General features: G+C 35.2%; 4 protein-coding genes across 4 annotated transcripts; 2 read left to right on the top strand and 2 right to left on the bottom strand.

Annotated features, from left to right (window-relative positions):
• Positions 1–343: 343 nt before the first annotated feature.
• LOC136780874 (cytochrome P450 4C1-like) lies at positions 344–4,487 on the bottom strand. Its single transcript, XM_066739445.1, has 10 exons — positions 4,163–4,487; positions 3,985–4,094; positions 3,829–3,919; positions 3,368–3,562; positions 3,212–3,287; positions 2,754–2,880; positions 1,974–2,061; positions 1,805–1,917; positions 1,501–1,738; positions 344–1,438 (listed from the first exon to the last, which is right to left on the bottom strand). Exons 1-10 carry the CDS (start codon positions 4,338–4,340, stop codon positions 1,098–1,100), a joined length of 1,557 nt encoding a protein of 518 aa, XP_066595542.1. The 5' UTR covers positions 4,341–4,487; the 3' UTR covers positions 344–1,097.
• A 929-nt stretch (positions 4,488–5,416) lies between these two features.
• On the top strand, positions 5,417–6,741 carry LOC136780877 (uncharacterized). The gene is made up of 3 exons (XM_066739450.1): positions 5,417–5,528; positions 5,592–5,908; positions 6,090–6,741. Exons 1-3 carry the CDS (start codon positions 5,507–5,509, stop codon positions 6,735–6,737), a joined length of 987 nt encoding a protein of 328 aa, XP_066595547.1. The 5' UTR covers positions 5,417–5,506; the 3' UTR covers positions 6,738–6,741.
• A 332-nt stretch (positions 6,742–7,073) lies between these two features.
• Positions 7,074–10,021, top strand: LOC136780961 (stabilizer of axonemal microtubules 2-like). The gene is made up of 6 exons (XM_066739579.1): positions 7,074–7,142; positions 7,214–7,491; positions 7,781–8,101; positions 8,902–9,151; positions 9,463–9,734; positions 9,811–10,021. The coding sequence occupies exons 1-6, from the start codon at positions 7,074–7,076 to the stop codon at positions 10,019–10,021; spliced, it is 1,401 nt and encodes a 466-aa protein (XP_066595676.1).
• A 67-nt stretch (positions 10,022–10,088) lies between these two features.
• Positions 10,089–18,264, bottom strand: Stat92E (Signal transducer and transcription activator Stat92E). Its single transcript, XM_066739740.1, has 10 exons — positions 17,759–18,264; positions 17,433–17,589; positions 17,186–17,342; positions 16,762–17,108; positions 16,390–16,533; positions 15,863–16,331; positions 15,086–15,764; positions 14,841–14,996; positions 14,531–14,765; positions 10,089–12,273 (listed from the first exon to the last, which is right to left on the bottom strand). Exons 2-10 carry the CDS (start codon positions 17,558–17,560, stop codon positions 12,096–12,098), a joined length of 2,493 nt encoding a protein of 830 aa, XP_066595837.1. The 5' UTR covers positions 17,561–17,589; positions 17,759–18,264; the 3' UTR covers positions 10,089–12,095.
• Positions 18,265–18,293: the final 29 nt, after the last annotated feature.

The following is an 18,293-nucleotide window of genomic DNA, read 5'->3' as shown; positions in this document are numbered from 1 at the left end:
CTTCATTTTATTGTCATCTACCAGTAAACGCAGATAGAGAATGATACTGCGACTTGCGAGTGCTGGCTGTGGATTCCCGAATGTATTCTAAGATTGAAGGGAGGAAACGAATTCCAAACGAGGCAGAGAAAAATAATTGGTGGATGATAGTAAAGGCTAAATTTATTAACCGAATTAAGCTCGAATTTCAGCTTAGCAATTATTTAGACAAAATGAAGCTAAGCATATTATATTGAAGTGTGAAATAAATTGATCTTAGCTAAGATCATGCTAAGTTCAAGTTCGGTTTATAAATTTATTTGTAAAAGCTGGGGGAGATATCCGGAACGTATTCAAATTAAGCTAACTTTTAATTTTCTTTTATAGATTTCCATTGTATGGTAGCAAATATTATGCACATAAAAAAAGATTCTTGTATACATATACATACACATATAGGGCACACTAATATATTCTCATATGTTATAAAAATGTATCATTTCAGTTGGTTATGGCCAAGGTCAGGCCAACCGCGCTACTATTAGTAAAAAAAAATGCGTAATCACTTGCATATAAAACATTCAAACTTTTGTGTAGTATTTATAGAGCCTCTATTACTGTAGTTTATTGGTAAAAACGCCAAGAGATCCATTCATTGTATGTTAACCAGTTTTAAAAGCAGAATTTATACTAGAGCCGTGTTCATTTATTAATTGTAAGAGCTGCCATGTATTCACGGTGTTTTGATAAGCAAACGTGGCATTATTTAAAGAACTTTCACAATTCCCATATGCATAGGGCATGTAACAACTTTGTACTTCATATGAAACTTTTGCAGTCAACTATTATACGTCTACTGGCAAGGTTTACATAGCGTTTCCGTATGCAATATCTCAGGAATGCATATAGTATATAAAAGCCTAACCTTCTAGTAGATATCTGACTTCCCCTTTAACCCTTAAATAATGAAACATTTATTTAGGTAACCTTTTCTCTCTCGCACAAGCTGACTATTATTCTAAGGCAAATGACAATAAGCACATCTGTATTTAATACATTAGTTGAAAAGAAAAAGAGAGTCATCTAAATTTTTCACTATCGAGCAGAATTTAGCACATTTAGTCTTTTCGAGTGAAATATATGTTTACACCATTGGACGGACGCAGTATTATAGCAGCGTGCAAGTCGATAGTATCGTAAGTTTTAACGCTTTTAAGCCTCCAAATTCTTAGAATTGCCGTGACAGCTGTTTTCAGCTCGAGCAGTGCGTACTTTTGTCCAATACAATTTCTTGGTCCAGCACTGAATGGAATATATGCGTAAGGATGTCGTCCTTTTGAATTTTCAGGTAAAAATCTATCCGGATCAAATTTATCCGGGTTTGGCCAAAACTCTGGGTTCCGATGAGTACTGTACACATCGAAAGTTATCGTTGTGCCTTTCGGAACTACGTATCCAGCTACAATTTATTTATTAAATGAGTAAATTATATAAAATCGTGTTTTAATTTTTTTTCCTCACCTATTTTTGTATCGTCAATTAATTTTCTTGAAACGGTTGGTGCACTGGGAAACAACCGTAATACCTCTTTGAGCACTCTATCCAAATACTTTAACTCTGTCAATTCTTTGGTCGTGGCTGGCTTTTTGCTGTCGCCAAATACATCTCTTAGTTCATCGTGTACCCTCTCCTGTACTTCCGGCTCGTTACCCAAACAGAACAAGGCCCAGGTTATCGCAACACCTGTAGTGTCATGCCCCTGCACCATAAAAATATATAATATAGTATATTTCGCATAAAATCTTCAAGCTGTGAAGTATCTTACAGCAAACATAAATGTATCCACTTGCTCGCGCAATTCTGTCAATGACAAAGGATTTGAATCTTTCTCACTTGCGTCAAGAAGAAGATCAAGGAAGGCTTTTCTTTTTTGCTTGCCTGTAAAACAAAAATGATGTATTATACAGAACAACTACTAATTTGAATGACTCTACCTAAAAATTCATCAGCTTCAGCGTTATTTTCTTTAGAATTATCAGTACTGTGCTCCACTTTTCGTACCGCTTGCCTTCGACGTATTACCTGGAAGCGATCATAGTCTTAATCAATTTTTTTGTTAACATAAAAGGTAAAAAAAAGGTCAGATCCCTAAAAATGTTCAGAATCAAACGCTTTAAAAAAATAGAAACTTTCAGACAAGTTTTAGAGCTAAAATTAGTCTATCTACCAGTGTTGCAAATTCGACCTTGAAAAGTGGTTTGTGTTTTGAAAGAGAACCGCTTATTTTTTATTGCGCATACACACATTCTGATAGTTTATTTCAAGAGCTTTTCCAAATCTTCGTTTCATCGTTTTATTTCTTCCAATCGTTTACGAAATATTTTGATTTGAAGTATAGAAACCGGTTTGTCTCTCTTTAAAGTAATTAATGTGCGTGATCTTTACGCGTACGCACACATATTGTCGCTCACTAATTTCAAATCAAAGTATTTTTTAAACGTCTGAACAAAATAATAAAATGAAGAGAGCGATTTGGAAAGTCCTTAATATAAGCAACAAAAATGTTCAATAAAAAAGAAGGCTCCGTTAAAAAAACAAAGGCATCCTTCAAATGAACTTTCAAGGTCAAATTTACAAGATTAATAGATAAGCTAATTTAAACTCTTTACCTTTTATCAGAAATATTTTTTCTAAACCGTTTGATTTTTAAATATTTGAAGGCTTTGTCCTTTTTTATACGCTCTGTATATTTTACTTTATTGCAGTCGTTATACTTTTTCTGTAAATCGATGCATCGTTTTAATTGCATTAAAGTATTCTTTGCCCAACTTGGTTTGTTTGAAAATCCAATCTGGCTTGAGCCATGGCCGAAAGAACCGGTAAAAAGTTATTTCAGAAAATCTGTGGAATAAAAACAAACAATTTCTGTATACCTATGTATGTACTACTACTAAGACTATTATATAGGGTTCATTAGTTAAAACGCTTCAGAGTATAGATGTAAAAAGGCGTGTATCCTTTATAGTTTCAGAGATACACGTCATCCGTTTTAATGTCAATTTATATAATATACGACATTAGACCGGTACAGCACCAACCAACACATTGGTCAGAAGGATATAGGTAATACGTTTACGCTTCTTTGACTGATGTGTAGGTAACGTGCTGCATAGTATAAATCGACCCTTAACTAGCGGACCCTGTATGCATGTAATACAGAATGAAGCTTTACGTGTATAGTGCTTTGCTGTATTCGTTCTCCTGGTCAGTGTCAGCCTGTGCATCGATGTTTATGCCCATTGCCGTTTCTATAATTGAAAGAGAGAGATAGAGAAATAGAAGAATAGGTATTGCAGGTGGCAGTGAAAAAGATGATGAGTATTTGTACCACAAATTGTATCGAGAGCACATTTGGTAGCATATGGAAACACATCAACAGCTTTTTTCGGATAATTTGTCGTTTTCTCTTCGAGATGCTTAATCATAAGTTCCGTTTTTTCAGACATAACAACTGCAAACTTTTCCAATATATTGAAATGAAAAGTTGGAGTGATCAGCTTCCTGCTGTGAAACCATTTCTCACCTGTAATAGTAAAATCAAATTAAAATGTGCATAATTAGATGGTCAGGCAATTAACGTGCCCCAGAGCATAGGCACAAGTAAATTTTTCTCATTAACTATTAAGTATGTTATGTTTGTATACAATTTTTTCGAACCATCTCTTTAATTGCATCCAAGCAGGTTTCACAGTAAATTGAAATAATTCGTTCCAACTCTGGAGATATTAAATACCTCGCCTTACATAAAATTAAGAGTGTTTAGATATTACATAAACTTGATGACGTTACCCGTTGATGTTAGAAGACCGGTACCAAGCCATGGCAATAAGAAATCATAAACAAACGACTTTGTGATCTCTTTTGTGCTTGTTATAAGATCCTTGAAAATTAATAGAGGTCAAGTATTAAAGTCTAATTATTTTCTAAGATAATAAGTTGATTTACCTCCATATAATCAGGCTTGTAAATGTGAACATTTCCTTCAAACAAGATCCATGTTCTGAAGATTCCTGCCGGATATTTGAGGCAGTAATCATGTAAAATCTTGAATCGCCCTAAAAACAACAACGGTTGTAAATAACTAACAGCGACGATAGAAATGATTTATTACAAGTAAGCTTACCTTCCTTGGTAGCAGTAATGCCTATATACGTCAAGCCAAAGAAAGGTAAACCTGGTCCTGGTATTTTATTTAACGCGATACGGTAGATACACGCATTGTAAATGGATTGCAGGATATTTATTGATAAAATAATGGCTAAAGCTAGGATGACGAGAAATAACAATGACGTTGGTTCCATCACGGTTGTATGGAGAAGTTGCGTACTCTCTGACGACTGGACTGGACTGCCTGATTTTGACTGGCTGGCTTGGCTAGCGGAGCTTGACTGACTGGTCTGACTGGTCTCCACTGATGATAAGAGCGATAAATTATATGCGGTAGACGCCACGCGATTCAAATGGAGTCTGGACCCAAATGCAACTGAAATATGCACTGCATGACTTGCAATTATTGGCTAACTGGCAATTTTATCATCACGGCGATGATTGTTAAGTATCATCGGACCAACGTGGCTCGATGACATTGCAGCATTTGATTGGAAGCTTAGGGACAGGCGTAGAAAAGGACAAGGATGTTGGTAAAAATTCACCGGGCCATAGTCGAACTGCATCCATGCATATAAGAACGATCAAAGCCCCATGGATGATTGGTACAAGCATATTGGCAAATTTGTTTTTTGCTGTAGGTTTTTGTGGCCAGATAAAAATTAATCTCGTGTTGCCTGCTAATAATCCTACGCATTATCATTTAATATGTAATTTGTAAGTCATGACAAGACCTGTTTTTCTTCTAGCTGTGTTCCATGGTATGCTTAAACTGTTGCTGGAGAGAGATAAATTTTTTTTCCTATATTTCAAAGCACAGGATCTTCCACGTTCCCTTGTTTCTGCCTTGTTAATATCATCAAGAGGATACGTCGTTATTGGCAGTCTAATCCTTGCTATGGAATCTTCCTCCCGAGGCAGGAATCTAAAAGACGAAAAACTTTCTAAACAATTTATAAATATAAAATCTATTATTACACTCACCCCTTTTGACCACGCAGTCCTCTCCTTCCATTGCTAGTTCCTGCGACTTTAATATATTCCAGATTCCCAATGATCAATTTGTCAGTTGTAGAAAAAAAAATGCGCAATAAAAAGATAATAGAGATTAAAAAAATAATATGAAACAAAAGAACGTATATAACAGAATATAACCTGTAAGTGAGAGGCCAGCCAGCCAAGCAAGGCAGCTAGGCTTCTGCTATTCTTCTAACTGTCAATTGTCCACAAATGTTTAGTTGAAGTTTAATCAAATTCTTACAATAGGCCTCATCTTTCTCTTGTCCTCTCTTTCTCTTAACTAACAAAATTTGACCATGTTTTAGTCCAATTAAAAAACTGAAAAAAAATTAGAAAAATCATGGCAAATACACGTGAAAAACGTAAGTAAATATATATATGATAAAATAAAGAGAAATAATTAACTGTGTCGAATAATTCAACAGGAGCTCGACGCAGTTCAAAAGATTTAGGTTTGTGCCCATACTTGGAGGACTGCACGACTCGTCTAGAAAAAATGAGCAGTAGCCTGATGGGACGAGAGAACCATTTAAAGGACAAAATTACAATGATGGAACGGTCAATGCCAGCTCTAATAGCGCACAGCATGCAGATGCTGATGAAAAATTGTGCAAACGTGCCAAACTGTACGTCTCGTCAGTTCATTCAACAATTGGTGTCTGGTTGCAATGGTACTGAGAAGATCCTGCAGGAACTTAAAGACCAAATCCAATCCATCCTGGCGGAATTAACGGAGTTGCACGTACGGCTCCATTGACATTCATGCCAGGTGTGCTTTAGCCTGACAAAAATTAACTCGAAGAGAGAAGGCTTTGCACGATCGTCCATTTACATTTTACTTTCATCGGGCTCTCTATTCTTCATAAAATAAACTCTAAACCCTGCAACGTCTTGCCTGTACATTTATCCCATTTGCATTTTAGAACAAAATTATCTCAACCGACATAGAATTGGAAGAGAGCAAAATGCGTTTATGCTCCTTAGAAATGATGAATCAGGAGATGGATGACGTCATGATGAAGCTTCAGAAGGAACTGGACGAGGACAGAAAGCTCAGTGTAAGCTCTATTCATTCGGAAGATGTTGTATGTATATCGAAGATACGTCAGCTGGCCAAAGAAGAACTTGATTTGAAGCATAACATTGAAGATTTGGAGAGGAAAGAGTTCTACTTTTATGATCAGATCAATCGTCTATTGATGAGTCAAAATGCCCAGTCTGCCTGTAAACATAAGAAGAAAGAAAAGTGTCAAAGGAAAAAATTACCGTGTAGAGGATTAATAGTAAACTTACCAGATTTTTTCATTATTTTGCAAATTTTGTTACTCGTTAGATATAAATACTATTTTTTTACTTCCAAGGCTCTCCAGAGTAGCTGTACTGGCAAATGCAAAGAATTCGAAGAGGACGGTTTATCGAGATTCAACCGTTTGCACTTTAAGCATAAAAAAGAAGATAGGCGATGCATGCAGTGCAGTTGCTCACATAGTAAATCTCCACAGATAATGGATAGTGATGAAAATTCTTGCGATTTATGCTGTTGCGAGAGTGAATACGATGATATGAATTGAATGTAGCCAGCTTGTGTATTACTTAAGTCTAAAATAAATAATAAAGAATCAAAACAAAGAAGATAACAAATATAAAAGTTATGCATTTTGGTATTTACATAAGATTAGATAAGTAATGCTACTACGTTTAATTGACGAAGGGGGACTGAGGGGGATACGCACAATACTGAAAGTGTCAACTTATTTTTTCAATGATACAACGGTATATATATATATATATATATATATATCGTGTTGACAGTGACAGGTGACAGTACGACATGATGACATTTCAATTGACACATCTACGCGAGAAAATAAACGTTTTTACAAAATTTTAGTGGATAAAAATTTATAATGGAGATAGTAAAAGTTTGTACGGAGAAAAGCCCTCCATCATTATCGGGTTATCCATGTAATACAAAAGTAATTAATTTTTTTGTTATTTAGCATATAAGGCAATGAAAATTTTTTTAATATTATACATTCCCATTCAGTGTGGACTGAAATACATTCAACCACCAAGAGTAGAATCATACGCCCCTCAAAATCTCTATCGTCCATCCTCGAAACCTTTCGAGGCTAAAACTACATATCACTTATCCTATTTGGATGGTACTCCAAGCATAAAGGGATATCTTCCTGTGCGACCATACAAGCCAAACTGTAATATTGCTAAGCCTGATGGAAAAATATCAGACGACACGACGAATAAATCAAGTTATCGACCTGTATGGAACATTGTCAAAGCCAAAGCTATCTTACCACAAAGAAGGTAATTAACGTTATGTAGGGGAACGTGGAGCAAAACAAGGTCACAATCAGCTGATAGTGTTTTCCTAATATTAAATAATATGATGCATTAATTGCGATGAAAAAGTATACATATAACTTCTAATGAATAACAACACTCATTAGACACATTTATATTTTTTTACTTTTTAAAGTGTTAATCAAACCCTTTTCACCTTTTAGAAAACAGCGTGTTTAACGCGTTTTACGCCATGGTCCCCTACTCTCTTTCTCTTTTTATTTTTCGAGACTCTAACTGCTTTTCCATATAGGCAATTCCAACGCAAATTACCAATAGAATCTGTGACAACTGCTCGTGAAGATTACGTTGCAAAATATGTGGAAAAGGCCAGAATCATTCCTCCACGCAGTAATATTCGAAGGAGTTCGGAGCCATTTGATGGAAGGTCAACTGTCAAAATGTCGTATGTTGATCCTGGTCCACCAACGCCAAGAAAAAATTTTAAGCCAGATACAAAATATACTCCATCCAACATACCGTTTCTCAAAGATACCACACAGAAATTGAGCTATCAACCATTTCCAATCAAGAGCAAAGAAATTTATCCTTGGATGCTGAAGGCAACCTACAAGTAATAAAACATACAAGTGGTGGCCAGTAAACTATGGCCAATCACATAAATTTGAATGTCATAAATAATTATAAGGAAAAAGTTCTTTTACCATGTTTAATTCAAGCCCTTACTGATGAAATTAGTAAGATTTAAAAATGGTTCAACATAAAATTTCCTATAGGCCGGATTTAAATATAATTCTCTTCGAACGAATATAAAGCCGTAAATCAAACAATTTCCAAACTTCTTTGGTATTACTGGGATAAATAAGAATTCTATTAATAATAAATTAGCAGCGGACAACTGAAATTTTGAAAATTTTGAAAATTTTTACAAATAACATGTTTAACAAATACTTTGGTCTGTCTATATTTATTCAAATAATTAATGATAAATTTATGCAAAGCTATGTGAATCTTTTTCCTTTCTCTTACTTAACAGATCTTGTCTACGTTAAGTCAACACCGTCCATTTCTGTTTATATTAACTTTCGCAATTCCTCGTGTCTACATTGCTGACAAATAAATCCACGAGATGTGAACAAGTGAAGAATAAGTTCCACGTAACTTATTCTAACTACATAATCATATATTTTAAATATTAAAGTACGTGAAAAACATTTTCATGCAACATTTCAAAATATTCAATCGTTCAGTCCTCTCATATTATCCATAAGTTCTGTTTTGACCCAATAATTTTCTACTGAATTTCCATTCTCTACCCAATGTCTTAAGAAAATACGATAATATTGATACATCCTGTATATTAGTAGAAACTTTTGCCAGAGCATATATTTCATTTGGCCATATTTTTTGTAGCCCTCCTGATTCAGCCATGTGCGAAAAAACTACCTACAACCAATGCTACTTGAAGAATCAAGCAATAAATGTGGTAAAACCTATCCTTCCCAATGGAGCAGATATATTTCCTTGCGGAGCTCAATTTTCAGGACGTACAATGTATAACGAGAGTTTTCTTCCATGCGAGCTCATGGCCAACGCTCCTATCCTTCCCATAGGAAGTATCGCCTTGTCAGATGAGAAAATGTCGTGCGACACGACTACCAAGGTTCCTTCTTTAAATCTTCGCTTTTGCTAGAGCAGGACATGATATTTCAATAGCTATCTTAATCCAACCTCGAACTTTGACCATCCAAACATTCTCACTTAGTGTAAAATCTGAAAGTTAACAATATATATTAATCATATTTTACAATAAAAAAAAGATAATTGATTATATATATATAAAAACTTACATTTTCCGTATGATATTTTAGATAGTTTTCTTCTTGTACTAAGTTTGCAATGCGAGGAATTGTCATGGTTTGTTTTTTCATTCTCGGACTACAGTATCCACCTGTTACATGTTGATTTTTACAGCTGAGTTACAAGGCAGTGCGAGGTGAAAAACGAGAACCCATTATTCAAAGAGCAAAAAATATTATGAGCAATGGGCCGATGCAGAGCGAAACAACCAATCGTCGTGACTTTGTAGCTAAAGTAGCAGAAAAATCTAAACCCCTTGTACCCTGTGACAATATACAATCATCTTGTGAAAAATTTGAGTCCTCCACAACGTCTGCACTTTCTTTTCAAAAGCCTAGTCCTATGAAGCCAATTGACAATTTTAAACCAGTGTCTTTATATAAAAAGTATAAAATGCCAAAACTTAAAGACTATGTGAAAATGACAAATTATTCATTTTCAATTACTTTCCATTCTCTCTAGGCCAACGACGAAACTTGAAACAGAGACAATAAACAAATTATCCTTTCAAGCTTGGGAACCAGTTGCAAAAGAGGAATTGTCCTGGATGAAAAAGTACGAATATCAGCCACCCAAGGACAAAATGGCTGGTAGTACCTTGTACAACATGAGTTATCCAGCACCAGGTTATTACGTAGAAGAATGCCCAACAGTCGATTGCCCAGGTCAATAGACTTAATTAACAAACTCTTATACAGATAGGTACAAATAGATTGTTTTTATACAATAAATTCAATATATTTTACATTAAAACATACTTTATTTGTTGCGCAAAATTAATTGTGCGCATCTTATATTACACTAGTGTATACTATATAGTATATACGCATACTATATTATAATTATATTGTATACGACATGTAATGAGGCTACAATATCTCTTACGAGTGGTAAAAATCTTTTCTCAATGATAAAGTAAATTCTATTATTAATATATCAATGTACACTTCATAAATTTTCCATGTTTAATGTCGCAACAGGCTTCAAAATAACGAGAAACAAAATGAATTAAAAAACACACACATTAAGCACGTCTCAGTGGTGTTTTGGCAAATGCGCGACGCTAAAAATCACAATAATCACATGTCAGTGGAGGTGAGACAAACGCGCATAGTATTAAATATCTCAATTAGCAATAATACATCTTGCACAGTGACAAATACACTTTTATCAGCAATATTATTTCGAGCCGCAACTGATTATCGATAGTAGATATGTTCTTGTAGGTATTCCCGGAGAATCCTTGATAAGAATCATCTAATAAACTATTTCATATTTCTATTAACATGAGTCATACCGCAAGACACGAGAAACACAAATACTTCATCTCTATATCGATCTCGACGAATATTGCAAATAGCATAAAATTTTCAATTTCAAAAAGAGTGTAAGGCACATTTATAGATCACACAATTCCAATGCTGTTTTTCACTAATTACATCTTGCTCTTATTTCAAAGTCCAAATATAAATGATATATATAAGGAACTTTAACAATTAACTATACTATTGCCTTCGTGGAGATCAAAGTATACACGTTGAAATCTTTTACCTTATTTGACTAGCTACAATTATCTCTTAATAATTAATGTTATTAACCATGCGGCATACAGTATGTATACTAGAGCTGATTGTCCCAATGCACTGCATTTTCACACCTGAAACTAATTGCACGATACGCATTTACTCGTCAAAACAGCGATGCAATAAATCAATTCTTTACAGTTTCTTTTTATTGCACAATTGCTTCATGACATCAAGTATCATACAGTGAAATTCAGATGCAAGTGTACACGCTCTTGTAAAAGTCAAATTGAACATTAAATTCCTGCTGAAGCATTCATACCTCTTTTTTTTTTTAATTTCTATAGTTTTTGCTTCGCTAGATTCATTCATCGCTTCTTTTTCTCAGTTAAGCGAGCGTCGACATTTTAAATGCATGATGCATGTATACATAAATATTGTTTTGGTTTAAATTGATTAAACTGCAGTGAAAAGTAAGTACAATTCTAGCCCGTGCTATTTTGAGTCTCGCATAATTATTGAATACGTATAAGCTGCTGCGATAGCATAAATTATTTGGCGAATCGAAAAAATTCGATGTGCTACCAACAATCTCGTCGTTATGCATCTATACTGTTTCTGGCATACTACTGAAAAGAGAGATAAGGATACGCTAAAAGACGATTACTTTTGTAGAGCTAAATTGATATAAGCTTTAGAGGGATTTTCGAGTTAGGGCTCTTTAGAAAGCAAGAGCGAGTTGATATTTTAAAAGAACTAAATAAACATATCACTAACTGCTTTAAAAATAAAACTTCATTTACAGAATAAATATTGCACTTATTGTTAATCAATGTAAATAGTAACACAAAACCCTCCTTAGATTAGAGTAAAATGGAAATTTATTGTTTTATAGAATGCAAATGTCTCTCTCTCTCTCTCTCTCTCTCTCACACACACATACTTTTACCTTTTCACATATATGGTACTGCGAAAATTTCTATACTCCCCCTTATGCTAAATAACGCAACGTGAGAATTATAGAATGTTTATCAAAAACATACAATCGGAGTACAAAGAGATAAAACTTGAAAGGGATATTGTCAAATGATAAGAAAGAGTTAGGATCAATGGCTTTTTAGGGGAAGAGGAAGAGAGGCGAGGACGGTAAGGGAGGGAGGAAGAGCTGTCAGGTGTGTCAAAGCGATTAATCAGCCCATGAGACGACATTTCGCGTTGACGTACCTATTGCGGTTTAGAGTTGCCATATGGTTGCATAAACTCGTTGAATCCGAAGCCATTCAATTGGTCCAAGTTGAGATTTTCATCGATGGAGGGAAGCTCGCCAGGACAAATCAATTCCACGTAGTCGATGTCTGCGTTTGGCCTCCCGAAACTTGACTGGCCATGGCCCGGAGCGTAGCTACCACAAATCAAAACACAACCCCAATCACTCTAATATTCAGGATACTTAATTATGTGTGACCGATTCAGCCGGATAGCCGGTACAACACGGCGAATGATACAAGAGCAACCACAAAACACCCCCAGCCAATCAAAGCTTACAATACATCGGTCACTTGAAATTTTCAGTTGCAATTTTTTCTTCTATTTTTGACACTTTACAATCTCTAATTGACTAGTAACTACGTAAAGTAAGAAAGCACGATTCTACAACACTGATAGCGAATTATAATAATGAATAAGAGAAACATGTGTATTTAGACATTATCAAATTGCTAGTTGAAATTTATTGATGGTGATTGGAGTTGCGTTTTGTGCGGACAGCATGAAAACATTCAATTTTCTCGATTATTGTGGTTGTACCGACTTGCTCCAGGCCTTTCTTTGTAAAAGCGGTCTGATATGTTAACACATACATGCATATTATATATATATATAATAGATACGTGTTATACGGGTCATCCAGCTATCAATTACGTGCCACGATATGAGTCGATAAATAAAAAATTTGTTGCGTTGGCAATTTGTGAAAAAATCTTCGAAAAGTTTACCCTATATATCTTATCGTAATTGACAAACTCAGTTTTCACTTAAAGGATGATTCACGACACATCGTGTTGGATTTGAGCTGAGAGACATGCTTCGTTAAAAAATGTCTTAATTTATTTTTCAATACACTGGCTCAAGTTATACAGAAACCTCCAATATGGAATATTGATGTGCATTGTTTTGTATCATTCTGGCAGTAAGAATTGAAAATGGATGATGATAAATGAATCTGGTTCCTATTCTAAATTATCGCTGTAAAATGCTATTTCTGAAAAAAATTGAATCAGTCAGGTAATTATCAGTAATATTGTTATATTATTTGTTTGTTTTTATGTATTATAAAAATTAAAAAATACTCGCAGCGTTGATAAACGAACCCAGCTAGTATTCATCAAGATGTATCGCGGATCACCCTTTGTGCTGTATAAAAATAAAATCAAAAAGAGTGCCTGTTTGGCCAGCCTCATACAAGAAAGTCAAAATTATGTGTTTGTTAAAAAAATTAATACTTTTCTCATTTTTCCATTCACGGCGCTTGAGATTTGTTTTCAATTTTTACTTGCTAACACCTTACTTTATACTAAATTATTAAATCAATTATTGTAGTGCGTTTGAGGCATACACATCTTTCATTTAATGTTCCTTCTCATATACATGAACAGGATTAAGATTTTACAGCATTAATAACAAAAATGTTCCTTCTTCCTTTTATTTAAAGTATGTTCACATGTAGCAAAGTTTCGTTATAAAATATATTTTGCACGTGCGTGTATGTGGATACGTATATTTCCTTCTCTTTTAATAACTTACTTTTACTTGCGAGATCTTTAATGGATAACTATTAACGCGTTTACAAGGATTTTTAGACAACTTAACATCACGATCTGATACAAGTTAATTTTTGTATACATTCAACATTCAATGCTTTAACATTTCTCCAATAACAGATTTATTATACGTATCGACCAATATCTCTGCTATATTCGCACAGACTTATAGAGTACTGAATGGAAAACTATTCCAAATATTTAGGCCTAAATCATTATTTTATATATCAACGAATGAAATGATCATTTTTTTAAATATCATTGCACAAATTTGTAGCATAATTTTAAAAAATATTAACAACACTGCACAACTTCGTACAAACTCATCTCAAAAATAAATAAATACTGATTACTCAGTACTCTAGCTACAACGTATAATCGCAGAGCTTTTGTTGCAACTCGCAAACGTCTTATTTTGATAAACCTCTAACAGCACGTTGTAAAGAATTTTACAAAATATTTCAATCCAAAATACATGCCCTAATTATTCACTATTCGCGCTGTAGATAAAACAGCAATGTAATTAGATAGAATACTGACATAGTATCTACAATGGATAAGATGTAAGAGATGCGCATAAAATTTCACAAGGCGTATTAAATATCAGGAATGTACCTTGTTTTAATATCATGCCCGCTTACTTATTACTCTTAACATTATTTAATGATTTGTGTTGTATAAAATTCTTTTTCATGAGTGCTCGTACTAATGATGAAAAATATAGAAGAACGAGAACGATTTAAATTCTAATGAAAATATATCATGCGCAACTTTTATAAAATATCCATAGCAGTTGGTTGTATAAAATTACGAAAAAATATTTAAATCCAGGGGACTGACCTGGAAGCTACAGATGGAGTATCACGCGTTACAGATGGATCTGGACTATTTGCTTGAAACATTGTGGACGGCGTGGCAGGATAGCTACCGCCTGGTCCACTTTGGCTTCCACCACCTACTCCAACCACTGAAGAGTGTGATGGAGTTTGGCTGCCAACGCCAGGTCCGCCCCAACCAGGTACATGCGTTACCAATAAAGGCTTTACGTAACCATTCGTTGATGTGTTTTGACGATCTGTTTGTTTAACATACACAATTATCACAAGAACCTTTAATAGAAGGCAGAAGCGTTAAAATTTATCAAACTAACCAGAAATAGGTGTGTAATATTTCGAAAATGCTTGATCCTTCGATATATCTGGATACAAATATAATAGGTGTTGCAGGTCAAACACCCTATCTGCCAAACTACGTATAGCAAAGTCTTTACTCGTAAATGGTTGCAGCATAAAGACTTCTGTTTGGTCTAAATAAAAGAGACAAAAAAATCAAATTATAAATTCAGTTGAGTAATTATTTGCTATATCTATGAGCACTTAAATTCCAAGTATTTACCTCCAACCCAAGCAATGGTTATACCCCCAAGCTCCGAATCGGAAAATCGCATTAAGAATGTGCCTGAAACACAATTGGCTAGCATTTCTTCGGCTTGCTTCTTCCTGACAAATCCCAATATGTAACCATCTACCCATGGGTTTTTCAAATGTTCTCTGGTTAATTTCATAACTGCATAGAACCATTCCCAAAATGTAAAGGTTCTTTCAGGTAATGGTTCTTTACAAAACTGGGCCCAGCTCAGTAACAAATTATTGTAATCTTGACCAGCAGCAGTAGAATTTCCCCCTCTAAATACTTTTTCAGCCAAGAATCGAAGGTTGTCCTCAGTCAATGAACGACCTGTCGCAGACCTAAATTTAACGTTCAACGCTTCTGCTACTTGGCTCCAAGGTACTTTGTCAGGTACTGCAAAAGGTACTCTTCCCGGCTCGGCAAATGCATTGTCCCAGGTAACTGTAGCCCATGCGTGCGGCTCTTGATTTCCATGTACGATTACTACTACTGGCAAGCTCAGCGTCCACACCTGGAATACTAGTTCTCCACCGCCTACGCTGAACTGGGATTGGAAAAGCAGCGAAAACTTTTCATCCATAACCGACTCGGTACCTTTCTTGTCCGATCGTCGGATTTTTTTCAATTGCATATTACGAAAGCTTACCGAAAGTTGCCTAGTAGCCTGATAAGCGAAAACAAACAAAAAAGAAAAGACATGAATCAATTTATACAGGGTATGTCTCAAGTAACGTTGATTGATCTGTTCCAATTGTGCATTACCTGATGATATTCCATTGTCCCAGTGTTATTAAGTATTTCACCAATAGCGTCACCACTTTTGGCCAGCTTCTCGCTCTTCAACAAAGCATTGGCTTCTGTCTCGCTGATGATGCTAACTCTTACCTGTGGTGGATTCATGTGAACGTTCAACTTACCGCCCACTAGTAGTCGAACTGTACTTGTAAAACGTGTATTCGTCTTCATAACCTGAGGCGGTTGTTTCTCTATAATAAAGGTACTAGTGACTAGTGAGCTTATAAGTCGGGTAATTTGAGAATTCAAAGCTGGTAAAATGTCTTGCATTCCTGGAGGCTCGAGTGAAAATTTTTGCTTTAGACGCTCGGCTTCTTTGATCTGTTGACGATTTAACCACATCAGCTCCGCAAGACTATCGCACCATTCTTGTATAGATTCCAGATTACTATTAAACGGTGCTCCATTTCCTGCAAGTTGCTGATCTCTTTTCCACCTGCCAAACGCATTTGCCATTTAATAATAGTAAATTAAATATTTGTAGTAAAACCTACCTAATCAGTTCATCGTCAAGTACCCTGGATTGCAGACTATTAAGCCTGGTTATAGTATCTTTTAATTTTTCTGCTAAGGTTAAGCGAAGCTGCATCAATCCAGCTACTTTATGATTTAATAGCTTCTCTTGTTGGTCTTTTTGGCTATAAAATTGGAAAACAAAAATGTATAAGCAAAGATGCCTTTGCTAAAATAAATTATATTATTTACAGGGTCAAAAGTATAAACCAGGCATTTGGCATGTTCCTTTTACCAAAAACTTCAGTTAAACAACCCAATTAAAAACAGTTTATGTAAATTCAACTGTACATAACTGAGTCATTATGGTGTACTTTAAGTGTAAGGGTAAAAAATTAATTTTTTTCTTGTACCTTCGATATTTACTTTCCATTTCCAAATAATGCTGAGTTTTTGGTTGAGCAGCAATCTGTTGGAGATGTGCATTCAATTTTGTACATTCGTGATAGCTAAGTGCAAAAGCTTCCTGTTCCTGCTCCATTTTTCTCAAATCCTCTCCTGTTTCTTGGGTTCGCCTTCTCAAAGACTCAACCTGTTGAGTAATCTCAGCAACAGCATCTCCCACCATTAAACCTATTTGACCACCAGGCATATTCATTGCAACTCCTACATTTTCTGCTTGAGCAACTAACTTCATTTCAGTTCCCAAACAGTGCCTCATAATCTGATATAACGTTGATGGATTTTGACTATATCTTTGCTGTTTTAAAATAAAATATAATTTAGAATATATTTGCATTTCTTAGTAAAAGGACTGAGAAAGAAGAAGTATCTTACACGAAACATTTTTGCAGCTTCCATTAATTTCAACTTTGTTAAGAACATGTCTTCTGTAGTAAAAGAAGCTGCTTTAGATTCTAATTCTTGTATAAGAGAAACAACAAGGTTTGAGATGTACAACTCAAATTGTGGATTTTCTGGCTCTATTTCAGTCCTGCATAGAACAAAAGAGCATAACATTGATTATTCGTAATTGGAGACAAAAATAATATAAGTCCTTGCGATAGGAGTTGTTTTAAATTACCACATTTTTTCTTCGATCCATGATGATAAAAAGTGACGAACTTCTATTGGAAAATTTTCTCCATAAACAGATCTTACTTGCTGCAGTGCCTCTGGGGCTAACTGCTGTGCTTTTGCCCATAGCGACATTTTGGCGGATACTACTTACACTCCTGGACCTGTAAGGAATTTAAAAATTCAGCAGATCTATGTAAGAAGAGTGGGGGATGAATTGTAATTACGAACGGAGGAAGGATAGAAAAGAAAGAAAAAGAGATAGATAAATAGGGGGAGAGAGAGTATGAGAGTGTGAGTATGGTCGAGTTGAAATTATGTTTAAAGAGTTACTCGTCTCTGATGCTGATCCGAAGACAAGCTTCCAGGATATGCGTCGTAGGATTTCAGTCTACCTTTTCGTAGAGCTTATATCGTATGATAAACCTTTCTTATAATATTACTACAAACTTTCAAAAGTTTATTAATATTGCACTATGTACTGTCCAATGTAAATAATTTTCAGTAATAAGCAAGTTTATTTCCGCTTTTTTTTACAAAACGCATTAACTCGATTTCCCTCTCCTCCACTTCAGCCCGCGTCCTCCGACAATCTCCACACTTTTTCAGTCCATAGCACGGACGCAGATAGATAGAGATACAGATGAACGAATAAATGGATATACAGTAATAGAAGTAAACACGGAAAGATTAGTCGCAACAATAATAGAAACAGGAAATGGACGCGATTTACGACAACGACAACAACGACGACAACGGATGACGACCGACGACGACGACGAAGAGTCGGCGAGGCGAGTGTCGCGACGAGTCAGCGCGAACGGCGACGGACTGCGACGGACTGCCGCGAACACAAGTAATTCCGGGA

This window comes from Prorops nasuta, unplaced genomic scaffold (assembly GCF_024137725.1).
Source record: "Prorops nasuta isolate Cenicafe-Biocafe unplaced genomic scaffold, Cenicafe_Pnas_1.2 PNAS00021, whole genome shotgun sequence".
In the NCBI taxonomy this organism is placed as follows: domain Eukaryota; kingdom Metazoa; phylum Arthropoda; class Insecta; order Hymenoptera; family Bethylidae; genus Prorops; species Prorops nasuta.
The sequence above is the reverse complement of the archived record's forward strand: the minus strand, read 5'-3'. Positions and strand labels throughout refer to the sequence as shown.

Bases quoted from the DNA above. Each gene is read 5' to 3' on its own strand.
- LOC136780874 (XM_066739445.1), bottom strand. From the start codon at position 4,340: ATGGAACCAACGTCATTGTTATTTCTCGTCATCCTAGCTTTAGCCATT. The intron at 4,095-4,162 runs GTAAGCTTACTT...TGTTGTTTTTAG, and splicing joins CATTACTGCTACCAAGGAAG to GGCGATTCAAGATTTTACAT. The intron at 1,918-1,973 runs GTAGAGTCATTC...TTTGTTTTACAG, and splicing joins TGAAGCTGATGAATTTTTAG to GCAAGCAAAAAAGAAAAGCC.
- LOC136780877 (XM_066739450.1), top strand. From the start codon at position 5,507: ATGGCAAATACACGTGAAAAAC. The intron at 5,529-5,591 runs GTAAGTAAATAT...ATAATTCAACAG, and splicing joins GGCAAATACACGTGAAAAAC to GAGCTCGACGCAGTTCAAAA. The intron at 5,909-6,089 runs GTACGGCTCCAT...TTTGCATTTTAG, and splicing joins CGGAATTAACGGAGTTGCAC to AACAAAATTATCTCAACCGA.
- LOC136780961 (XM_066739579.1), top strand. From the start codon at position 7,074: ATGGAGATAGTAAAAGTTTGTACGGAGAAAAGCCCTCCATCATTATCG. The intron at 7,143-7,213 runs GTAATTAATTTT...ATTCCCATTCAG, and splicing joins GTTATCCATGTAATACAAAA to TGTGGACTGAAATACATTCA. The intron at 9,735-9,810 runs GTATAAAATGCC...CATTCTCTCTAG, and splicing joins CCAGTGTCTTTATATAAAAA to GCCAACGACGAAACTTGAAA.
- Stat92E (XM_066739740.1), bottom strand. From the start codon at position 17,560: ATGTCGCTATGGGCAAAAGCACAGCAGTTAGCCCCAGAGGCACTGCAG. The intron at 17,343-17,432 runs GTAATTTAAAAC...TGTTCTATGCAG, and splicing joins TGGATCGAAGAAAAAATGTG to GACTGAAATAGAGCCAGAAA. The intron at 16,332-16,389 runs GTAGGTTTTACT...TGCGTTTGGCAG, and splicing joins CTTGACGATGAACTGATTAG to GTGGAAAAGAGATCAGCAAC.